General features: G+C 37.8%; 1 protein-coding gene across 2 annotated transcripts in view; it reads left to right on the forward strand.

Annotated features, from left to right (window-relative positions):
* Positions 1–24685, forward strand: part of Vps15 (vacuolar protein sorting 15) — a 45350-nt gene extending 20665 nt beyond the window's left edge. For both annotated transcript variants that reach the window (XM_045744707.2, XM_069316705.1), the window contains 18 exons: positions 15–202; positions 1203–1351; positions 2650–2802; positions 3788–3907; positions 6758–6931; positions 7764–7916; positions 8719–8810; positions 10254–10364; positions 12113–12204; positions 12879–13068; positions 14175–14279; positions 17431–17541; positions 18309–18394; positions 19896–20000; positions 20955–21080; positions 22089–22246; positions 23097–23272; positions 24009–24685. In XM_045744707.2, the coding sequence (XP_045600663.2) occupies positions 15–202; positions 1203–1351; positions 2650–2802; positions 3788–3907; positions 6758–6931; positions 7764–7916; positions 8719–8810; positions 10254–10364; positions 12113–12204; positions 12879–13068; positions 14175–14279; positions 17431–17541; positions 18309–18394; positions 19896–20000; positions 20955–21080; positions 22089–22246; positions 23097–23272; positions 24009–24219 (2500 nt within the window). In that variant the 3' untranslated portion in view covers positions 24220–24685. The remainder of the gene's footprint in view (positions 1–14; positions 203–1202; positions 1352–2649; positions 2803–3787; positions 3908–6757; positions 6932–7763; positions 7917–8718; positions 8811–10253; positions 10365–12112; positions 12205–12878; positions 13069–14174; positions 14280–17430; positions 17542–18308; positions 18395–19895; positions 20001–20954; positions 21081–22088; positions 22247–23096; positions 23273–24008) is intronic.
* The last annotated feature ends 258 nt before the right edge of the window (positions 24686–24943 follow it).

Raw genomic sequence — 24943 nt, forward strand, 5'->3', positions numbered from 1 at the left:
AAAAAATTCTTTAGGTTTCTAGAGTACAGTCAACTTCAGGGAATGATGACTTCCTGCAGTTACGAAACAGAATTAGCAACGCTGCAAGAGGTTATTCAGCAGAAGGTGGCAACAATGTTCTCAGATGCTTCAAATGTGGTGAAACGAACTCTCATGGAGAAGACTGTCACCAAACTTTGTGTATTCTTTGGTAAACAGAAAGGTAAATATTCTTATTAATATTTCTTTTAAATGTTATTTTTCTGTGAGGGGCATCCCCCCTCAGTAACTCCCTGTAGCTATGCACTGGGGCTACCATGTATATGGAGTCATGCCAGGCCTGTGAGACCCACATGAGCCTACTGGGAGCAGAATCAGAATATGTATCCTTACGAGGTCAAGGAGAGTATGGGGATCAGAGGTCAACTCAAAACTACAAAAAATTCCAGCAGAAAACATGCATATAAAAAATTAGCAATTGCTCGAAATATATTAGTAATTATAAGGAAAATAGGGCCGAACAATTCTTGTTACGAGATAAATACCCAATCTGTTATGAGACACATTGCTACCAGGAATGCACCTCTCTGCTGAACCCTCCTTCAGTTTGATTCTTTGAGATAAGTGGTGTTGGCTATTCTTGTACAGTATGTGTTTTGTCTTTACATTTTGCTTCAGATGAATGTCAGGGTTATCTTGCCTGTTAGTTGGTTTGTTTCCTCCCTACCCCACCAAAATTACCGGGTACCTTCTCTGTGGGGTTTGTACTGACCTAATTGTACTTGAGGGTTGAGCTTTAGTTCTTTGGTCCTTTGTGTTTCCTCTTGCAAGTTGACTCCTCTTGAGTCAACTGGCTTACTGGTAGTGCATGGGTTTCCTCCCCATAATCCTTCTGCCTCGTTGAGAGAATTGGTTTCTGGTCCTGGGTCCCAGCAGACCTATGTAGGCTTGGTAATATCTGGAAATTTAATGATACTAGGATTTGAGCTTAGAAAAGCTACCGAGGGAGAAAATATACTGGCAATATACTGTATTCATATATTCTGTTAAAAAATAATTGATGGCTTACATGAAATAAGATTAGCCTACCTGTTAAGGAGGACAGGGATAAGCTCATTCATGAGAGGTTAGAAGACAATTAGTGAATAGGCATATTATGTATGTGAATTTATTGAACGAGTATGTAAATATTATCAAACTTTCCTTTTTTTATTTTTTTACAGCGAATGATGTGCTGCTATCCCATATGATAACATTTCTGAATGACAAACATGATCGTCATCTTCGACTGTCATTCTTTACTAGCATTGTCGGTGTAGCAGCTTACATAGGGTGTCATTGTGCTGATATTCTCAGGCCTCTTTTGCTCCAGGTATGTTCAAGCATTTTGTCTTAATTTGTTGACTTTATTAGTTAGTTTAGTTCATTTATTATGCACCCCATACCCATCTTGTGGGTGGTAGAGGAAAGGGTTACAGAGGCACATAATGGGCTCAGGGACTGAACCCCACAATTCATTTAGCTAAGCAAGTTACAATCTTGATGAGCTAGTTACAAAATTCAGTATAAGTCATCACATCAACAATATTTTATAATAGGTGTATGGTAAGTCATTTATAGGTGGTTTTATTCTTATTACAGCCTTTTACAGGGGTGATGTGGTATGAGTTCGCTTATCCGAAGCCAGCTGATCCGATTTTTTTTGGTTATCCGGTGAAAATTGTGGCTGGATATTTTTCTGGCAAAAGTTCGCCATATCTAAATAGCAATTTGAATAACTAAAGGTTATTAACTGGATAACCCACTGCATATATGTATAAATACATATAGATGCGTATTAATATATATACTGGGTAGATATTTATAAATATATATGTATATACAGTACTGCCTGTTATATACACACTGTGTGTGTGTGTGTGTGTGGTGTGTGTGTGGTGTGTGTGTGTGTGTGTGTGGTGTGTGTGTGTGTGTGTGTGGTGTGTGTGTGTGGTGTGTGTGTGTGTGTGTGGTGTGTGTGTGTGTGTGTGGTGTGTGTGTGTTTGTGGTGTGTGTGTGTGTGGTGTGTGTGTGTGTGTGTGTGTGTGTGTGTGTGTCGTAGCTAGTAGCCAGAACACACTTCTCAGCCTACTATGCAAGGCCCGATTTGCCTAATAAGCCAAGTTTTCATGAATTAATTGTTTTTCGACTACCTAACCTACCTAACCTAACCTAACCTTACTTTTTCGGCTACCTAACCTAACCTATAAAGATAGGTTAGGTTAGGTTTGGTCATATATCTACGTTATTTTTAACTCCAATAAAAAAAATTGACCTCATAAATAATGAAATGGGTAGCTTTATCATTTCATAAGAAAAAAATTAGAGAAAATATATTAATTCAGGAAAACTTGGCTTATTAGGCAAATCGGGCCTTGCATAGTAGGCTGAGAAGTGCGTTCTGGCTACTAGGTACGACATATATATATATATATAATATAATATACTGTATATATATAATCTATCTATCTATCTCACACACACACACACACACACACACACACACACACACTATATAGTACATTACCTGTATATATAAACTAACCTTAATTATGTACAAGAAAATCTTAAATAGGTGTGGGGTGTGGGTTTGAGGGTTTGAAGGAAAAGTAATTACCTTTTATTTTACAGGGACTTAGTGATTCAGAAGAGTCTGTGATTGTTGCTGCAATAGAGGCTATGACGTCACTGACTGAGCTAGGCCTCTTTCCCACCCATCTTCAGTGTGACCTCTTGACCCATACGGCACCACTTCTAATTCACCCTAATCTCTGGATACGGCAAGTAAGTTCAGGTTAGACTAAATGTTTACGGTAAAGGCCAGCACTGTCGTATTTGGTATAAGGTTCTCAACAGCCCTACAGTATCACGATTACTCTTAGATATAAGTAAACATTTAAGTTGAAAATGTATTTAGCTTCCGTTTCATTATAATCTGGAATAATTAAATGGCTCTGCTAATTAAAAGTGCTTAATCATAGTGCACGTGAAAAAAAATATTTAACGAAGCAAGGAAGATAACATTTGATACCTTCCCATGAAGTCCATGGTTATTACTAATTAACTGGAGTTGTAAGTGTATAGTTCAAATGTTCTTGAGACTGTCAACTTCAAAACTAAGACAGAAGCAAAATAAGTGAAGAAAATAAATATTCAGTTTTGCTGTTGTCACTGAGGTAATTATTTCCAAGTAACTGATGAAATGAGTAATAATAAGTTTAAATCGTATTTGACATCAGTAGTGAATCTGCATAAGCAACTGCTGTAAATAACTTGATGCACAACAGTTAAACATCTCCCCCTAACTCATCTGTCTTCCAGTGCCATATGTTGTCATATGGTCAGGGGTGGATAAGGCAGGCTCCCTTGATTGTCCAAACAGGTAGGCTAAAGGGGAATGGTTGAAGTGACTGGCTCACGTGATTGCCCTCGCAGATCCCTGATTGACGTGTGTTGCCACCTGGTGGCTAGTGGGTAATGTTGGGGGGTCGTGATACAATATCTTGGTTGTTTGTGTTAGTTTCGGGTTTGATAATCATTTACAGTACAACCAAACATTTCTTTTGAGTGTTGTCTAATTATTGTTTATTCTTCACTAAATTTAATATGTATTTGTTGATCATTCTGAAGATTTATTGATTAATACAAAAGTACTTAAGGAATTTCATGTTCATTCCTTTGTGATCAGACATTCACATTATTCATCAATGTTAATTTCTTCATGATTTACAGACAGGTATTCATATATATTTGTGGCAAATCTTTTTAGGCAGTTGTTGGCTTGCTGAGTGTGGTAGCCAAACTGCTTCCTCTGGTGGACGTTCAAACAGCAGTTGTGCCCAGAGTGCAGCCATTCCTAATGAAGCCTCTGCTGCAGTTGCATCGAGAAGTGAGTATTCTACATCATTTTAAAGACATTTAAGGGTTCCTAATCCTTTCCATTTTTAACATATAGCAAGAATGTATATTAATCGTTTTACAGGTAGCTTTGATCAATAAAGCCTGCTTTTCTGAGCTTTCACTCTGCCTCTAGCAGAGGCATATGTTTTACATGCTGACCTAGAATGCACTAGGTACCACAAGGACTATAGGTTCCTTGCTGGCTCATATTAGGGTCCTGAGTCACCGTTGCTGAGAACATAAAAAATCAGCAAGGTGGACAGGCCACCTGTTTTCATAACTCAATCTGTTCCACATTTCTTAAGATTTTTCCTTCATTTCCACCTCTCTCTCTTCTTTACCCTCTTCCCCACAAAAAAAAGAGAGAGAGAGAGAGAGATAAGATAAATAAGTTAACTGTAGAAGGCCTTTTGACGCATATAAGACAGCTCTTATTTTTAGCCACCAAAACTTATTAATATTATGTCAACGCTTCCCAATTCAAGTGATGTGGGGCTCATCCCCCTTCAACGTGGCTGAAATTCTTACGAATGTTTTTTTTTCCACAATCAACATATAGTAATTCAATTTCTGTACTGTTCATTATACATAAATTGATGTGGTTAGGGGATGATCTTCATATACAGTATTGTAATAACATTTTAATGGCAGTAATAAATTTTGACCTGCCCTGAAGGAGTTCATCTGCTTGATTGATGGACTCCTGTTTATTTACCTTACCTACCCCTAAAATTACTGCACATGTGCTTGGTAAGATCAGCTTTGATTGCCTGTAGCTGAGGTGTTGCTGGTTGAAGGTCTACAGCTTTCTGTTCATACCAAATGTGAACATACTTGGCTTGTTTCCTGTTTCATTTGCTTCTTTTATAGTCAGGTTTTTGGTCCACTTTAAGTATTTAAATAAGCCTCCAATTTCTTTTATATTATTATTTTCCCTGTGGGGCTCTTGCTGATTTGTCTGTCCAGTAGTGGGGCAGCAGATTTGTGAATCTGAATAGTGTATTCTTGACCTCAGTAGTGTGTATTTAATCACATAGGTGGTCTCTGGCCTCTCTGGGTCGAAAATGCTGATATAGATTAGTCTCGACTAGGCCTGCCGATTGTCATGTTTCAGACTATAGATATCTTCTTGATTAGATTTGGGATCATAGAGCTGCTTTCCTGAGCTCTAATAATGCTGGTACAAATTGTTAAAACAATTCTCAGGTTTCAGAGAGCTTTTGGGAAGGTATTCTTACTCTAACTTCATTTGGAGGTACAATAAGGCAAGACCAGGACTTTACACCCACTTGCTGTTATCACTACATTGGAGCTCTGAGCATTTCTTGAAGGGTTAGAGATGTAGAGATACAAGTCTTGTACTCCATGAATGGCATGTTATGTAAGCTTGAGTCTTATGTTGATGAAATCATTGAATATTAAAAGTTATCTACAAATAGAATGTGTTCTCAACTTGGTATTAATATATCTTGTTTTCATCACTTTAGGATATACAAAATTAATATACAGTACTCTAATGGATAAATTTGCACAGAATTTGTTCTTCCATTTTTTTGTTTGTTTTATAACCAAGGATTCACTGTACTCTAATGCTCCATTGAAAAATATTATTATTACAGTACACAATAAATGAAATGGCTCAAGGCTTGCCAAAGTAAAACATTTAGGTTATTATTACTTGAGCAGTGAGCTCCTCCATAATTATCACCATGATATTCGTCCTTTGGAGTCGAAGATGTCCATGACTTCAATATATCAGGTTAAAGATCAGTGGCTCTGTCTACTTGTCAAAGCAGACTGTCCTGCCAGCCTGCGGTCTGCCCTTGTGCCCTTGACATTTGGATGTCTGCTGCTCTCGCAGGAGGTTTTGGCACCTTATCTTGGGTAGACATTCAGGCGCATTGATTTTTGAGGTCAGCCAGGGTCCTGGGCACCAGGTATCTCGTGATAGTTCCGGCTCCTTCCTGGCTTTGAACAGCTTTGGGGCGCATGTTGCGACCCGTCTGTCTCTTCTTCGTTTAGTTCTCTGCAGTACTGTACTGCTGCCTGCTGGGTATGTCCGTTTTTCCTTATCTGTGGGTAGTTACCTTCAGGGAGCCGACGGGGCTCTCCCAGAAAACCAGCGTTGAATGTAATGAAACACCATTTTCTAGGCAAAGCCCCAGAGGCTCCCTGACGCCCTCCCTCCTTCCGGTCGGCAGTTTGTTACATCATGCCAAGAACTGGGGTGGTGGGCAACCGGCTCCCCCTCCCCCTTTGGGGGGGGGGGGTGATACGCCAATGAGCAAGATTACTTGTTGTGTTCAGGGTTACTAGTTTATTTTCTTTCCGAAGGAGCTTCTTTGCTCTTTCTGGTTGTAGGTCGCAATTTTACCAGCTAGTTGTTTGTTTTGGTTCGCTTATCTCTGGGTGCCCACCCCGAACGTTGGCAGAATATGACATACTTTAAATTCAAAGTGTTCATTTGTCATTGCTCCCTGTGTTCTCCCTGAGAGGGCCAGGTTCTGGCTCATGGTCTCTGGTAGGCAAAGATCTCCTGTGACTGATGAACGAAACTAATGAAGCACTATATCAGTTCGGATAGCCTTAGGGAGCCTCCGGGGCTTCACCCAGAAAATGGCGTTTCATTATATTCAATGCTTTTTTTGTCAGAGGTCTGTAAACATCCTGTACAGCATTTGTGTTTATAATTATCATTTGCATTGCCTGGTTTAAAAGTATTTTGACAATGCATGGCAATTTTCTGAAGTGGTTTTTTCTCTATGATGCTGAGTAGTATGTATGATATGGTGAATGGATGATTTTTCACTCTATGCTGAAGCCTACTCCCCCTCATCAGATATGTGTTCTGTCGTGCTTGCGGCCATCTATATCACGGGAAGTTTATGATGCATTAGTGAAATGTTCAGATGTTGGCCAAATCCTATCGCTTCTTCAGGAGGCTCGACAACAAAATGTTCCGCTGGCGCAGCTGCCCTCCAGTCTCTCTCACTTGGATCATTCTACTAGGAATGTAAGTTATACATTTTGGGAAAAAAGAAATTGGGTAGCAAGTGAAACATTCCTTATACAGTTATTTAATACTATGGCTATTACTAGCAGAGTATGAGACAAATATATATATATAACATCCTTACACTATCATGCACATTTACTTGCATTTTAATTCATATCTAATAGAATACACTAAGGACTTCACGGGTATTGCATTATAGTAGTGTTCATATGTGCCATAGCTAATGACCCTCTAGTTAAGATGTTAGATATTATTCTTTAGCAGTCTGTCCTTAATAAGGTTTCACATTTTTAATGAATAGACCATAAGACATCATATGTAATGCGTATCTATGTCAAAGCAAAACTTGCAGAGTACACAGGAAGAGAGTGAACTGATAACATAAAAAACTTATGGAAATGGGTAAACTTGTATGCAGTTGGTAAATGTCCAGTCTTATGCATCACCCATATACAAGTTACAATTCTTTCATAAAATAGCAGCAGCATATTAAAGTTTATTATATACCGAGTGTGCGATTATAATTGAAGTGCCACCTCTTGGTATGTGGTTAAGTATACTGTATAATGTTCTTATAAACTTGGTCTCAGTTGATGGAATCATATAGCACTTAGTTTCCTTCATGATTGACAAGGAGGGATTTTTTGATTGAAAAATACATTGATATAGTGTATGTACAGGTATAATAAAAATATAGTGCTTTTGTTTAATCTTACAAACGATGAATACACTTGTATATAAACAATTATATTCTGTATGATTTATTGTTTTATTAGAGATTTTGTATTAACTATAATATGTCATTTACATTATGCCACATCTTTGATAGCTGTTGCGACGTTTGGTGGGTGGAGGACTAGTCGAAGATAACGTTGAGCAGTTGCTGCTAATGCGCGATCATCTCTCTAAACTTCAGAGGCAGAAGAAGGCAACGGAAGCTACTCGCAACGACTCGCATCAGCAACAACAGCTCTTGGGCGTGGTATGGACTAATACTATATACAGTACTCTAGTACTGTACTTGTAATGTTTCTCTTGGCCTTTTTATTTACAGTATTTACAAATCACAGTAGTAACAAAACAACTCTTATTATGCCTTCTACAGGGATCATTTTTATCCCAAGTAGATTCATGAATTAATTTCTTGCATCATTGATTTAAAAATATTACAAACATATTGTAATGGTTATTCTTGTATACATTAATATATGTTTACATGCACTTATTCATGTAGATACGTACTTGCATAGATTCATTCATTCATACATGTAGATACATGCTTGCACACATTTATTCATACATTTTTGAAAATAACTAAAAATGGAACTTAAACAATATTGAAGAGGTTAACATTCTTATCCTAATTTTTCCCCCACACTTTGTGTGCGAGATTTACCGAGCAAACCTTTTATTTCAACCTATCGTATAGTGGATATCTACCTAAAGAACCTGAATATAGTCCAACCTGAATTATGAGGTAGAGATTTCATGCTCATCCCCAGTATTTCCCATGGCCCAGTCTTTAAACTTTATTTTTGAAAGGTAGGGCCATGGCCTCCAGTGCTGAAAATAAGTCTGGTCCGACTTGTCTACACCCAAAACTATTTATTTTTTAACATTGCCTTCTTCCACGAGTCATCTTGCTGAAAAAAAATTATTACTTGGCAGCTTTAATAGATAATTATACCTATATAGTGTGTAATGTAATGGCTGTGATGTCATGAAAGCTTAATTATGTTTTGAAGAAATTTTATTAAATTTTGTTTGTGTGGTTACTATTGCAGATAAACATTGAAGGTCTGAAGAAAGTGGTGCCCACTCATCACTGTGATCTGATGCCAGAGGATGGGTCTATTGACATTTCGACTCTAAGTCTGTAAGTTCATGTTAAAGATGCCGTACAGTATGTGAACGTATTTTCAAGTTGGTATACTTCGGTGTATACTGTGTACTTTTGTGCACTTATAACCAGGATTTGTTGTTAAAGAATCATTGCTTGTATTTGGTACAGGGCAGATGTTCTGTATTTATTAATGTAAGTATGGGGATAATCATCAATTACTTTTACCTACATACATACATAATGCATGTTTTTTAAATTTTGAAGACAAAATTTTAATATGGTGTGTGCCAGGTTTCTTGTGCACTCCCCATCCTCCCTCCCCATTCTCCTCCTTTGCTCTGGGCCCAGGAGCATCTGAGGATTTTAGAGTCTGGGATGGATCTTTCTTTGGGTCAGCTGGGCCTTCTATGAGGTTTGCCTCTTCCACATCAGCATTGGAGGTAGTTGAGCCAATGCTTCCCTCTGAAGATCTGCTGCATTCTGTTTCTCAAGGGAGTAATGTAACTGCAGATCCTAGTTTATTGAGAACTGCCTTACTGTCATCTTGGTCTACAGGCATGGAACATCGCTCTGCTTCAGGGTCTTCATTGGAGTCCTTCAAACCATCTTGGTCTTTGGTGCTCTCTTTAGAGGGGTTTTCACTTTAGTTGGAGGCTCTGATTTATCCTACATTGAGGTTTGAAATATATTCCTTGGCCGCTCCTCTCCATGTGAGTTTCCAAGTTGGCTTTGCCCTTTAGGTTGTATTATGAGGACCTGAGTCATCCTGGCTTGCTAACAGCCCTTTTTCTCTGCGGGCCTGGCATAGGTTTTGCCTTTCCCGAATGCTCAAGTAGCATGAGCCCAGTTCAGTTCTTTTGAGTGTTTTTGGGCTGTGCCTCATTTGTGCCACTTGAGGCTTGCCTGTTTTTCCTGAGCTTGCCCCAGGGTGTGGGAATTTAGCCTGCTTTTTGGTGACCTGACTGCAGAGAATCACAGGGCTCATCCTCGCTTAACCACTGTTTTGTTAATCACTCACAAAACATGTTTGTGTTTTGACTCTGAACTGTCATATGGTGTGGCCATGAGTACCGTTTCAATGATTGTTTTCCTTTGGCAAATTACTGCTTTGTTTCAATCTATTTACTTTTTATTTCAAATGTGTACCGGTAGATTGTTTTGCTTCACCTGTACTTTCTAGGTGGTTGTATTCAGCTTTGGGTTGATCACTGACCCCTATGCTCCTTTTACCTCTGTGAGCACACCATATTTATTCCTGTTGTTTGATAGGCATGTGCATGTCAAGAAGCCTGATACCATTGTGGCACCAGAGGCAGTGCACCGGGGAGCTACCGATGCTGCTCGGGAAAGGGTGTTTCATTATAAACTTTATATTTCTTAATTATTCTTTTTTATTTTCTCCTGACTGTTGACTTCCTACTCAATGAAAGTGAGAAAGAATGTAATATTGATGTATAAAATTGTGTGTGTTTTCAGCTCTCAGAGGGGAATGGTACAATCTCCAAGTATGACTATGAATGAGGAATGGCAAGCGATGTTTGGAACAGCAGAGGATCATAGTGCACTTAGTAGAGCAACTGATAACAGGTAAGCTTATCCTCAAGAAAGTTTTAACTCGTGTATATGAAGATATGAGAAACCATTTTGTTGGCTTAGAGGCAGTTAATTGTGTATAAAAACTAATTTTAAGGCATATCTGAACTGTTGACCAGACCACACACTAGAAGGTGAAGGGACGACGATGTTTCGGTCCGTCCTGGACCATTCTCGAGTCGATTGTCATGAATCGACTTGAGAATGGTTCAGGACGGACCGAAACGTCGTCGTCCCTTCACCTTCTAGTGTGTGGTCTGGTCAACATACTTCAGCCACGTTATTGTGACTCCTCGTCTGCATGTCTGAACTATTTCACTATAATATTCCTCAAGACAAGGTCCACCCTGAACATGACAGTCAGGGTAAGGTGGCATTGCACCTGCACAACTAGAATCTGTCTCTTATCAGATAATACTGATGTTAAAGGAAACATTAGTGCAGTGGTCTACATTCTTGACTCTCAATCTAGGATCCTGGGTGCAATCTCCGTGTGGGACAGAAATAGTTGAGCAAGTTTCTTTTCATATAAAGCCCGTTTACCTAGCAGTAAATAGATATATCAGACAATTGTTGTAGATTGCATCCTGGAGGACAGTAGTTGGCCTAGGGGGACCTTGATAAGCTTTAATTCAGGCTTCCTGTCCCTGACAACTGGAAAAAATAAAGTTAAGTCCTTCACAGAATCACCACATAAAGTCTAATCATAAAAATGTAGTCTTTCCAGGCCATATATGGCATTTTAAGGATGGCGAAGTTACACTCATAAACCATCAATTTGTCCAACTAGCCACTGCCCACAATCTCCACCAGATCACAACACTCTTGTCAAGACATTTACCATGATGGACTAGATTCAGTTAGGTGACATGTTTTCGGTATTGTAAACTTCCGTTCATTGTGCCATGGTCTAAAGTTTCCTGCTTGCTGCTGTCACGGAGCCACTCAGCCTGCTGTGAACATCTCGGTTCTTCTGAGAGTAATACAGTGGCCCAGTAACTATACTAATTGGGACCCATATGATATTGTTTTAAGCTAGGAAATATTGTATTTGTTGTTCTGATATTTTTTAACTTATTATGCCATATTCTCATTCAGTGAGAGTAGGGTAACATTTGGCATTCTTTGATTGGCCAAAGTATCAGAGATAAACCATATCAGCTAATCGGAGCACATGTAGATTTGCTACTTGCAAGGCTAGCATTGGCTGAACTCAGGAGTTCACTCTGCTCATGGCTGTCATGGACAAGAGACCTGTAAAGCTTGGCTCTTGATTGATGACCTCATTTGTTACTATTTGCACAGTACAGTTGCAGTGAATAATTAGAGCAACAGAGGCAGGGACTTTAATGCACTCAGCCTCATGAGGGTGACTGTGCAGCACTTCATTACCTGGATTTTGCTTTTGAAGTGTGTAAGCGACTGATATTTTAGCTTGTTTTTTTGTTAATTTCATGGCTGCTCTCACCCTTCTGTGTTGTTTGGGAACAGGGTCCGGTGAGTGTGCATCATTTACACTTCTCTCATGCAGGCAGAACAATGCCGCCAAACTTTGTTATTTTCTGGTTCCATGTAGGATTTGCCATATGCAAAGAGCAACAGATTTAGACTGCTTTTTCTTTACATAATCTATCCCCATCATCACTCAGGATCTTGATCATAAAGCCACCCCCTCCAGAAATTAGATATGTATCATTCATAACTATATTAATATTAATTCTTATTGAGTTTCCTGTTTATAGATCTGTTTCTCCAATGGAGCCAGACCCAGCTTCTCGAACAGTCCCCGTCACCAAGTTACCTTCAGTAGATGGAGAAAATAAAGGGATTATTAGTAAGTAATGTACAATAGATATGAAGAGCCATGAGATGTGTTTATTTTGAATGCTGAGTGTGCTCCTTCCTTACTGTTGGAATTTGCACCTCAACAAAGTTCAACTTCCATTCTATTCACCTGGACCGTATGGGGTCTTGAAGACCCATCTGTATGAAAACCCATATAGTCCAGGTGAGTGGAATGTTTATTTCCACGGAAGTGAGGATGGCGGTTTATTCAACTTTCAGTCTGCAACCCTCTTTATTTGGTGATTTTGTGAGCTCTTTGTGTGTTATGAAGATGGCTTCCTTTTGGGTTGCAACTCACATTCGCACGGAAGAGAATGTAAACGTGTGTATGGAGTAAAAGTTTCATACACGATAAACCCTGTGTGTAGTTTTTAATCCAGGGTTTATAGGGTGCATGCCCAAAATAATTACAGTATATTGGAAATTCAGAAACTTAAATCAGAATTTCTGCAGCTCCCCCCAAAAAAACATTAAAGAAGCACATACATTGTAATTGTTCATATAGCATGAAAATTTTAATGCAGTTGATATCAGGGGTTTTGATAAATGGCGTAGGTTTTCCATTATTGTTAGCTCCCTCTACACTTTTTATTATACACTTAATTTCACTTGTATGAAACAACTGTACTAGTAAGTTGTTTTGAATTTTGATTTTGTTTCCAGAATGTATATCAAGTTGCAAGTTGGAGCTGGAAAACCTCGTAGCAATGAAACGTGAAGAGCATTTAGTGTGCGTCAAAAAACACCGTGCTATGGAAACACTCGCATGGGACACCAGATTGCCTCCTCCAGGCTGGAGACCACGAGGACATCTTGTGGCCCACTTACATGAACACAGAGGAGCTGTCAATAGGTCAGAATTCAATGTATTATGTAATCTTTTTTATTTATTTTTTATTCCCCATTTTTGATTCACCTAGAGTGCTGAAAATTGGCACACAATACTAACTCGAGTGACAAAAAATTTATTTCACATTTTGGCTCTGATGGGCAAACGAATGAATGCATTGATAGATGGGTGTACCTGTACTGTACAGTACATCCTTGATTCAATGAACTATATGCGACCAATCCCAATTTGCATTGAGGGATTCATTGCAACCAGAAATGTCTCCAGGCATTTCCCACCCCCAGTGTGCAGATTTCACTTGGCAAAATTTTAATTTCAAACTATAATATAATAAACAAATACCAAATATACATGCAAAAAAAAAAAAAAATTAACTACTAGATTATTTCTAAAGTTTCCCCCCTCAAGTCTCCTTTTCAAAATGTAGCATGGGCCATATCTGAGTGAAGGAAAGTATTACCTACTCAGAATAAAAACAAACCATATAATTTGGTTTTAAATATCCTCAATAGCTTTCCCAAGGCTCCAACTGTTCCTTGTAATGTTGAATCCATCTACAAAATTCATCAAAACTGCAATTGGAGCCATTAGTTACCATTTATACTATAATTTTTTTAAGTAAGTAATTCAATATTGAATATATTTCAATTCAGTGTTGAAGTAAGAGTAAAGAGGTAAAACATTTGGTTGACAGAGCCCGGGTGCAAGAGGGAATTGTGTAAAACTCTGGTGTGTGCTTCGGAGAAGCTGCGGGAGCCTTGTGAGGGCAGTAGCACGCCAGGTTGCAATTCTTTTACCATGTCATGGCGCAGTTGATCAAGGTGTGTCTGGGATCATCCTGGATGTAGGTTCGAACCCTCTTCACAGCCCTTGGGAATTTGTTTATTTAATGCATCACACTATTGTGATTTCTATGTGTATTAAGAGTTAGTGTTCATGACTTCCCCTTTCAGTGCAGTCCACTTGATCACCTATGTGGATTGAATATTTCACAATATTTCTTGACTTTCTTTTCCAGTTTATACCTATGTAGTTTTTCCTAATTGGGAAAAGTACTTTATTTCAATTTAAAGGGACTTATGGAGCAACTAATGAATTTTTCTTCACAGACTTGTGTCAATTGGTGATACCTCATTATATGCCAGTTGTTCAAATGATGGAACAATAAAAATATGGGATTGTAACCGTATTGAAAGAAAATTTTCCATCAATAGGTGAGTAAAATACTTTTGTTTGGCTTGATTTGTAATGTCCTTTCTGATAAAAAAAAAAAAATTTTGTAATGGTGTCCATTGTGATCTTAATTTTGGAACTGTTTGATATCAATATTTATCCTAATTGCTTAAATAAAAATAATTTTGGGTGGTTGCACAATTTGTATTGAGAAATTACCAAAAAAAGATGGGGCAGAATCAGGCTTCAGCACCATGTTCCCTTTCCAATTGTTGGTCAAATACTTCTATGACTATAGACCCTTTTCTAGTTCATTAGAATTACTATACAGCAGTGTTTCCTCACGTCCATATTGTTCATTCGCATGTCTTCCCTCCATATCCTCTCATCTTGCCTAAACAACATTGATTCTTCTGAATAGTTTTATTTTTGGGATGGGCCCACTTAGTAGCTCCCCAGTGTTGCAACCTGTGAAGCAATCAAGCCTTGGAGAACACAATAGACCCATGTGTAAGAACACACATGACCCATGTATAAGAACACACATGACCCATGTATAAGAACACACATGACCCATGTGTAAGAACACATGACCCATGTGTACTTACTAGAGGCCAGTGCTAGAATCTGATATGCTCAAAAAGAAGAATGGAGCCTGTGAATCAGAGATCACCAAGAACTGAACCAAAGAGCCACTCAAAAGTCGAAACCTCTGAAATGAGCAACTGCTTTGAGAAATTTGTAATTTGACGAAATGATGCAAAGTATCGGTCCGGTCGGCCGAGCGGACAGCACGCTGAACTTGTGATCCTGTGGTCCTGGGTTCGATCCCGGGCACCGGCGAGAAACAATGGGCAGAGTTTCTTTCACCCTATGCCCCTGTTACCTAGCAGTAAAATAGGTACCTGGGTGTTAGTCAGCTGTCACGGGCTGCTTCCTGGGAGTGGAGGCCTGGTCGAGGACCGGGCCGCGGGGACACTAAAAGCCCTGAAATCATCTCAAGATGACCTCAAGATAACCTTAAGTAGTTTTTACTGGCCACCTAGATGCACTCAATTGTTACCAGCTGGCAGCCTACGTGACAATCCCAGTCAGCCTGCTGGCCCATTCATGGTCCTGGGGCCAGATTCACGAAGCAGTTACGCAAGTACTTACGAACGTGTACATCTTTCCTCAATCTTTGATGGCTTTGGTTAAATTTGTTAAACAGTTTACATGCATAAAAACTTCCCAATCAACTGTTGTTATTGTTATAAATAGCCTCCTGGTGCTTCGAAGCTCTTTAACTGTTTAATAATTGTAATAAAGCCACCAAAGATTGATAAAAGATGTACAGGTTCGTAAGTGCTTGCATAACTGCTTCGTGAATCTGGCCCCCTGGTTACTTTTTATAAGAACAGTGACTTCTTTTGAGATTTCTGTTTTTATTATCTGCACTTCGACCATATTGCCTATGGTGTTTAGCAGCTCAGTGCAGACGAGTGTTTTTGATGTTCAGGCTGACCTCACCCTGCAACCTGTGCTTCTGGTCACATTGGAGAAGATTATATTGTAGTATCCATATTTCACTGTCATATAGTCCTCTGAGTGAGTTTCTGTTAAGGGTGCAGACTCTGCATTTGCCTTGTTAAAAGTTATTAAATGGATTCCGTTTGTGTGTTTTGATAACTTTAATGTTGACAATTATGAGTGATGTTTTCATATTTGTGAAAATGCTGTGTATTATTCTTGGGTTGCCACGGTGTGTCCTATCTAGCATTTCACTGAGTTGTAGAGCCTTTATATTCCAAGCCATTCTTCTACTTGCTAAAAAAAATATCTCTGGATTGTATGGTTGTGGCTGCTTCCATAATGGCTTTTCTGGCTTTGGTTATATTCCTTGTTCCTTTGATACGAAATGCTGGACAGTTTGTCATAGCATTCTTATTTAGTATGCCAATACATTTTTGTGTGGAAAAATGTGCAACTTTTGGAATAACATTTACCTGTACTGCACTTAGTATATCTCTTGAATTTCTTTGTGACCACATTTGCATATTCCATTCCTGGTAGCCCATATTTATATATATTGTACCTCTTGAATAATATCAAGAGGCTTTTAGTTCGTGAATTGTTTTTTTTTGGTCTTCCTCCTATATTACACTATTGGAAAGAGGTAGAGAGGTTTTCTCCGGGGGCTTGTCTAAGGCTGATTGAAGTGGCTTGATCCTTGACCTATTGAAATGATTCTGCTTACTTAGCTAATGTAAAGAAATCTTAGACAGCTTTGGAATTGGTGCATCAATGGGAGAAAATATCATTGTTGGTTATTACTGTTGCCAGTCCCATGACTCAGAGGGATGGTAAAAATTGTCTTGAAAATGCTATCGAGATAAAGTACCAGGAGTGTCACAAGACATTTATATGGTAAATATTGGAGTTTCTTCTTTGCCTAGCTTAAAGATGGTTGTGGTCCAGTTCTTGGACCCATTATGCTATAATAGACTGTTGAAATGCATGTTAAACTATGTAATAAACTTATCAGGATTGTAACTTACTCAGGTAAGGGAATATTGGGGGTTCAGTTCCTGAAGCCGTTGTGAGCCTCTGTATCCTCTTCCACTATTGCTCACAGGATAGGTGTAGGGTGTATAATCAATTACCTAAACTGAAAACTCTCAATAACAATTAAAAATGTAGAATAGTTGTAAAAACTATAATTAGAAAAAATTCATATTCAGGTATTGGATATATAAACATTTAAATTAATTAAATTCTGATACAGTATCGATATCAGTGTCTGAAGTTTAGATGTCCAAAGTGTCCAAAGCTAGCCCTTTGGAAATTAAGAGAAACATTAATAAATATTGGTAATTGAAGAGAAAAACACAAAATTGTCTTGAGCTTATTAAAAAAATTATTTTAAATAAATATTTTAGGGTTTTTATGGTGTGAGATGCACTAAACCATCTTTAATTATTTTTATATATACAGTAATAATGCTTAGCATTTTATTAGGTAGTAATTACCAGAGAAGGTTAACAGTAGAAAATTGTTCTTTGATGTTTAAACTTGGTTATTACAATATGAATGTTATATGGTTAGAAGTTATTATTTTGCAGAGTTAATAATTGGCTTTGATGATCTAACATTTTCACTAATACTGTGAACAGTCATTACTCTGAGGCAATTATTTTGTATGTACTTTTCCAGATCGAAGGTCACTTACAACAGGCAGAGTGGACTCATCACATCAATGGCTGCGTGTCTCGCACACCAGAGTCTGGCTTCCGCAGCTAATAATGGCTCAATACATGTTATTAAGTAAGCTTGCTGTGCATAACGCCTTTTATTTTCTATCCAAAATGAGTAAGAGTTCACTCTGGAAGTGATAAATATTAACTGAACGATGAAAAAATGAACAAGTATTGTTCATTTTTTCCTCTGGTGTAGTATATTTCTTCCGAGTGATGTTTGAAGACTGCTTTTGCATTATTCTAAGATTAAAGTAACTGCATACTGTATGGAAAATTTATCTTGTTTATTTTTGTAGATTTATTATAATGTGTCCAATACTGGCTTACTGTACAGTATTTTATAATCTTGAACATGCCCCCCAAAAATTCCTGAAGATGTTTTTGGAAAACTACAAGGTGTACTGGTAGAATGTAAGAAAAAGAACAGGATTGGAAGTGAAAATGTTATAGAGAAATGGACGTCTAGCACTGGCAAGTAATGAGGCACTGGAATGATAGAGAGATAGAGAGATAGAGTTTCTGGTAAGGAACAAAATGTGTGCATGAATTCATCAATGCTGGTAAATTTATAACAGCAATGACTGCATCTCGGTCAACCAGCTCGTTGCACTGGTGGCCAGCATTCATTGGCTAGACAAAATACTTAGCTCAGGAAGCCACTAAAGGCACACCAGAAAAGAGCTTTTCATTAAATTTGGTGTTTGATTTATGCCTAATTTATAAAAGTACTTCATTTTTAAATCCATCTATATTCAGTAAAAACATTAAATATTGTAAATTTGTTGTTGTTACCAGTTTACATTTTTTTTAATTTGTTATATCATTTCTTTGCAGATTAGAAAAAATGAGCCTGATAAATAGCAGGCAACTTAATACTGAAGAGGATGGTTATGTTGTAGATATGAACTATTTTGATACAGGTGAGTGAATAACATTATTTACAAAATACAGCATGTTTAAATTACCTCAATGTAAACTTTTCGAGGATTGTGGATTGTATCAACTTTGATAATTATAACACATTCCGATTTCGCACTGTGTCATCCATCCAGAAACTTGCTCTCTTTCTGATGGCAAAGTATCAACAACTCCTTCTTTTTCTAAACCTGAAATTTGAGTCGTCATACGACAAATTTTCCAGTCACCAGTCAGGGCCCTCCAATCAAGGGGCCTGACAGCTGAGTGGACAGCACTTCGTATTCGTAGTTCTGAGGTTCCGGGTTTGTTCCCCAGTGGAGGTGGAAATAAATGGGCAATGTTTCTTTTGCTCTGATGTACCTGTTCACCTAGCAGTAAATAGGTACCTGGGACTTAGACAGCTGCTATGGGCTACTTCCTGGGGGGGGGGTGTAACAAAAAGGAGGCCTGGTCAAGGACCAGGCTGCGAGGACGCTAAGCCCCGAAATCATCTTAAGAAGATGATCACGTGCCTGACGAGTCCTGCACGATACAAGTGCAGGACTCTAGTGTCACTGCTTGCACCTTCATACATGATTTTGGCAATTTCTTCAGGAATCTAGTGATTTTTGGGGTTACAACTTACAGCAATTAGTGTATAAATAACCTCATCATGAAGCAGCAAAGAAAAAAGGTGCAGACACTGATAAAAAGAAGGTTACATTTTGTTACATCTGCTTTAAAAATTGACTAAAAATTAACTTTTTATGCAATACTGTAATTTTCTGGGCGGGCTTCTCCGCTGACTTCCTGTTATTGGTTAGTCCCATCCAGTTCGAGTCGCACTATGCCCTTGCGAGTCATTAAGTGTGCTGGGGACCAGAGGCCAGAACCTGGCCCTCGTCATGCAGGCACATGAAACTGAGGATGCTAGATCAATCGGGCTGAGAAACAGCCACCAGGCAGATAGTGAAATGAAACAGACAACAGCAAGGCAAATCTAAACAGCCTAGAAAAGGATTTACTCCATAGTTGTCATTCATCCTTCATCCTCTAGTAGCAGCTACTCACCATCATGTGGCAGTATAGTGAGCTACTAGCTCAGCCAGTGCAATTCCTGTCACTTGTCCTATGCAGCTGTGTTTATGTCACTTCTGTTCTTTGAGTTACCATGTGCCGGCTTTACAGATAAGTGAAGGCCATCCTTTGGGCTCTGACCTGTGGATCTATTTGCTTATGTATTTGTTGTGTGGATTGTGAAAAACTGTTTACCTTGAGCTTCATGTATTTAGGCTTTACTTTCCTAGGTGCTTGATTTTTATGTAAAATCATTTTTAGGCATGAGGTTAATTTCTTGTGGCTGCTGTTTTGTTTCTGTAGTGACAAAATATTGTACTGCGCTATATCCATGTTCATTATTGGATTATTGTTAACTTGTTGGTGCACTACAAAGTTTGGCAATATGTAGTACAGTATTTTAACATTCATTTCTGCAAGATTAAAGAATATCCTTTTAATTTCCAGGATCTCAGTCTGTTTTGACTTACGCAACAGTATTTGGCTCCATAGTGGGTTGGGATCTGCGCGCTCCTGGCACTGCGTGGAAACTGGAAAATGGTCCACGGAAAGGTTAGGTGTAAAACAGTAGTGTATTTGTAAATTTTGTCATTCATGTTGTTGATAATTTTTTTTTACTGGATATGCTTTTATATTCTTCAGTAGAGGTCAGAGTTTGGGTCAGAGAAGGTCCCAGAAATGCTTTTTAAAAAGGCTTTGAGACCATGTTTCTTAATAATTAATTGGAATGGTTTTTCATGATTTTTCATGGAAAATGTTAAAAAAATGCAAAAGATATGGATGTGGAGAAATAGCTAGCTAGGCTTAGTTCTTTGACACTGATAAGAGTTCATGCAGCTGCCTTTGTAAATAGGGTTTAGAGGGTGGTGCTCGCTTAAAAATGATATCATGATGTAATCTGTACAGTCAAGCTCTGAAGGTAGATAGCAAGGACATGGGAAAATTATGGGTCTCGATGGTTTCTCCTTTAATACTTTGGCAGCCCGGCCTTTATGTACGTTCCCTATTGTAAACATTTGAGGTTTCCCTTGACGTTCAGTGGTGCAAATTTTTTTTACAATCATTTGATGTTTCTGAGTTATTTGTTGAGTTATAACAATAAATTTGATACACAGAGTAATCACACTAACATGATGTATCAATGAGAGAATCTGTAGGAGTTATGATGAGGATTTGAACCTATGAGCTGGATATTATCACGCACACGCCCCAGACAACCAGGCCACGATATGGTCAGAAAGGACCAAAAAGGTCATTTTTTTTTTTTTACCATGTAGTGGTTTAGTTGTCTGGGGGGGGGGGATAATAAAAATAGTTAAAACAAAATTCAGTGATTTATTTTTTTTTTAATTTTACACATCATTTAATGTACTACTGTATATTTGACTTTTGTAATTAGCCAAAAAGGACAGTTCGGTATTTTCTATAAAAAAAGAATTAGAGCATATATTGTTTCCATGTTAGATATTATGTGTGTCATTATTTCTTGTTTTTTTTTTCTTTCAGGAGTTATTACATCATATGCATTAGAGGGAACACAGAGTTGGCTTGTGGCAGGGACTAGCAGCGGTCATCATGTGTGCTGGGATCTGCGGTTCATGCTCCCAATCTCCACCATTACTCATCCAAGAGGTTACTTACACATTCTCAGTAAAACATGCTAGTATGCTAACATTTATAGTCTCATAGAGCTGGCTTCATTCTCAAATTGCAATCCGGGATCCTGGGTTCGATTCCCAGGCAGGACAAGAATGGTTGGACATGTTTCCTTTCACCTAATGCATCTGTTAGACAACTGTTTTGGGGTTGCATTCTGGGAAAGGTTCGACCTAGGGAGAACTTCAATGTGAGCCTAAAATATGTACTGTATTCAGGTATATACACATGTTTGTATATATTATTCCTGTCCCCGGCAAAGCAAATTATTATATACTTATGCAAACATATACAGTATATATATTTTCACTATTTCAGTTCTTAAACTGGTTAATAGTTTGTCCAGTGGTGAATGAAATTAAATATATATGGCTCCAAATTTTGGATGATGGAGAAATAAATGCCTTTTCATAGTAATCTAAAAATATTCAGATCATAGTACAGTAATCCAATCCGCCTACCCGCTGCAGCCGTACCTGCCAAATTAACAAAAAGATTGTGATTTTAGATAAAAAAAAATTTAAAATTTAACACTTTCGCTGCCCCGGCAGGCAACCCGCCACGTACCCCAGGGTAGGCAGAGCGGTGCACGCTAACTCTCCACCATCCACAAATGTTTATACTCTCTTTTTTTAGCTTTTTGATATCAATTTTTGTGATACGTTGTTCAATTTGGTATCAAATTGTTTACAATAGACTGCTCTAACAGAATATGTGCATATAAGAACATATAAGTCTCTCTGTTCCTATACTTTAGACCCACAATGCACTGTAGGTTGACCCATATTATTTATAAAATTGTAAAATCACAATGAAACTCTGAAATTATTGTACAGTATTTGCTAGATCAGGTTTCCAAGATTTTTTTTAGGTGAACTTGATCATAAAAGAAAAGTTTCTGGTGTGGGCAGTGAAGATAATAGATGACCACTGTATTTTGGCAGTACAGTACAAGGTTTTAATACAAAAACATTGTTTTAACAGGGGCTGGTGTGCGTCGAGTGAGCATGCATCCAAAGGAAGATTCTTGGGTGGTGTCTGCTGTTAGCGGTAACAATGAAATATCCATGTGGGATATGGAAACACAGTCGAGGCACATGACACTCTGGGGCAGTCCCAGGCCGCCACTTACAACAGTACAGGTGAAACATTTTGGAGTACAAGCAGCTGTAATTGTTTTAAGATTTGTCATAGAAATTTGACATTAATTTAGGTACATTGTTCAGTATTGAGTATTGCATAGAATTTGTTAACAAAAATTTTGAAACTTAAGAAAGATCTATTCTGAAAATTGAGGAACTTCTTATATTTGAAGAGAGAGTGAAATAATCAGAATTCTTTACGTTTTTGTTTATTGCTTGACCATTCACGCTAGAGTGGCACATTAGGTAGCCCTAGTAAGTAAAGGGAAAACATGAAGGAAGAAAAGCAATATTATTGACGGAGAACTCCAACCCATCATAAGGATTCCATCACTGTGAAGTATATTATCTGTAAAAATTGCAATATAAATCATTATTGAAAAAAAAAGAAGCTGTATGAGACTTTTCATGATACTTTAGTAAAGCTTACAATAAAATATAATGAACTGATCATTGGTATTTTCCAAAGAAAAATGGTTGAATAGGGAAAGTTATATAAACACTATTGTATAATTAAAAAAATTAAGTGATTTAATGCTAATTTTGAAGTATGTATGTAAGCAAAATAAGGCAATTTGTCCTAACCAGTACTAACTAAAATTTAGTAACCCACTTAATACTGTACTATGATTTTGCCTAAAAAGATGCAGAAATCACTTAGAAACAAGTGTAAACTTTAGTATATACATGTAACTAAATTAAACTATATATTCAGTGTAAGTACAATATTATGTATTTTATAAATATTATGAGGAAAGGTTGCAGTGTTAAATCTTATTTTGTTCAAAGAAGAATGCATAAGTACTATTAGTCATAAATATTATTACAATGCTGTGCTCTTTGTTTACAGATATCCAACAACAGTGTATGTAGCATGTACGTTAGTCAGGGAGACAGAGGCCCATACGTGCTAGCAGGTGGCACAGATGGTAGACTACGTTACTGGGATCTTTGTGAACCAGAATCTTCATATATTGTTTGCCATGCTGCCAATGACCCTTATTTACAATGGCCAATATCATACAGGTAATGCTATTACTTATTGTTTTTATATTTTGGTTTGGTATCCCTTATTTATTTTATTTATTTATTTATTTATATACAAGAAGTTACATTGGGGGTTAACAGAGAATATAGGAAATTAGTTGAATTAACATTCTTGTAAAGCCACTATCACGCATAGCGTTTCGGGCAAAAATCACTCGCTCAAAAATCACTCCCTTCACTCACCCCTCAGGAATTTAATTAATTTCTGTCATTTTCTGTGTATGAACCTTCACTTGTAAGCATAGGTTCATACTGACGGAGGTCTTTTTATTATGTCGCATGTGTGTGAGGAAATATTTTGCATTATACTTTCTCTTGTATGGCTTTCTGTTCTTTAGAACAGTTCCCCATTGAATATTGATATGTTCCTTGTTTATTTTTTCCTGGTCTATCCTTTTATTATTAAAATTAAATTTATTAAATAACCTTGAATATTTGTTAGATCTATTGTGGGTATTGATCTATTGATGTTAGTTTTGTGGTGAAAGGAAGTTCATTTGAATTAAAAAAAAGAGGTAGGACAAGGGGGATATCGGTGGAAGCTGGACATTCTATCAAGTTGAAAAGATGTAAAGTAGTTATCGTTCCATTTATGAGTGGCAGGCAAATTAAGGCTGAGAGGGATGATTAGCCTATAAAATATAAATAAAACTGTGTACTCTATAATGACGGTTGCATAAACCTAATGTATTAAATGACATTTCTCTGAAAACAGCTCCCGTGTTGTTGATGGGACGGAAGTTATTGTAGAAAGTGCGAACAAACCTCATACGACACCTTCCAGTAGTGACGATACACCCAAGAGAGGGCCGGACCAGCCACCACCTGGCCACAAAGACATTATTACAGATGTGATTGTTATGAATGAACCTCAACGACTAGTCATTACCTCTGGCAGAGACGGAACTATAAAGATGTGGAAATAAAATTCGGCAGGTTAATTCCTTTTATCTCAAGTGTGATTGTGTTAAACTAAGAGTTAACTGTGATTTTACTTTTATATTGTACAGTGGAGCAACTTTATAGTTTAATTTAAATTTTTTAGTTGTTTTAATGAAGTCTTAAGTTAGCAAGTACAAGATTTGTATGCCTACTGACTATTAAATTGTTTAAGTAACATGATCTGTATTAATCGGAAACTTTATTCAGTGTTCTTCATTTGCTATGCATTAAATTTTTATTTAATCTTAAGATATTAAGGTGTCTTGAGTGCTAAATAACCTTAGATTCCAGCACTTTTGCTATAAGTTCTTCATAATAGTACTAATGTGACCTGAGATGTGATGAAATTTATTTCATCATTCCATTTGTATATAAACTCATCCTAGTCATTCTCATTATTCTACTGGTCACTCATACATGATTCATGTTCAATTATACTGTTCTAATTTGTTCCCTCTTTCATTTACCTGTGTTCCTTGACACTCATCATCTAAGCTTCCACATGAGCATCTTGGCTGTGATCCAGGTCCTGCCATGGTGCCTGACAGCTGGGTGGACAGCGCTTCGGATTCGTAGTCCTGAGGATCCGGGTTCGATCCCCGGTGGAGGCAGAGACAAATGGACAGTTTCTTTCACCCCCGATGTCCCTGGTACCTAGCAGTAAATAGGTACCTGGGAGTTAGACAGCTGCTACGAGCTGCTTCCTGG

Source organism: Procambarus clarkii, chromosome 8 (genome assembly GCF_040958095.1).
Source record: "Procambarus clarkii isolate CNS0578487 chromosome 8, FALCON_Pclarkii_2.0, whole genome shotgun sequence".
In the NCBI taxonomy this organism is placed as follows: Eukaryota; Metazoa; Arthropoda; class Malacostraca; order Decapoda; family Cambaridae; genus Procambarus; species Procambarus clarkii.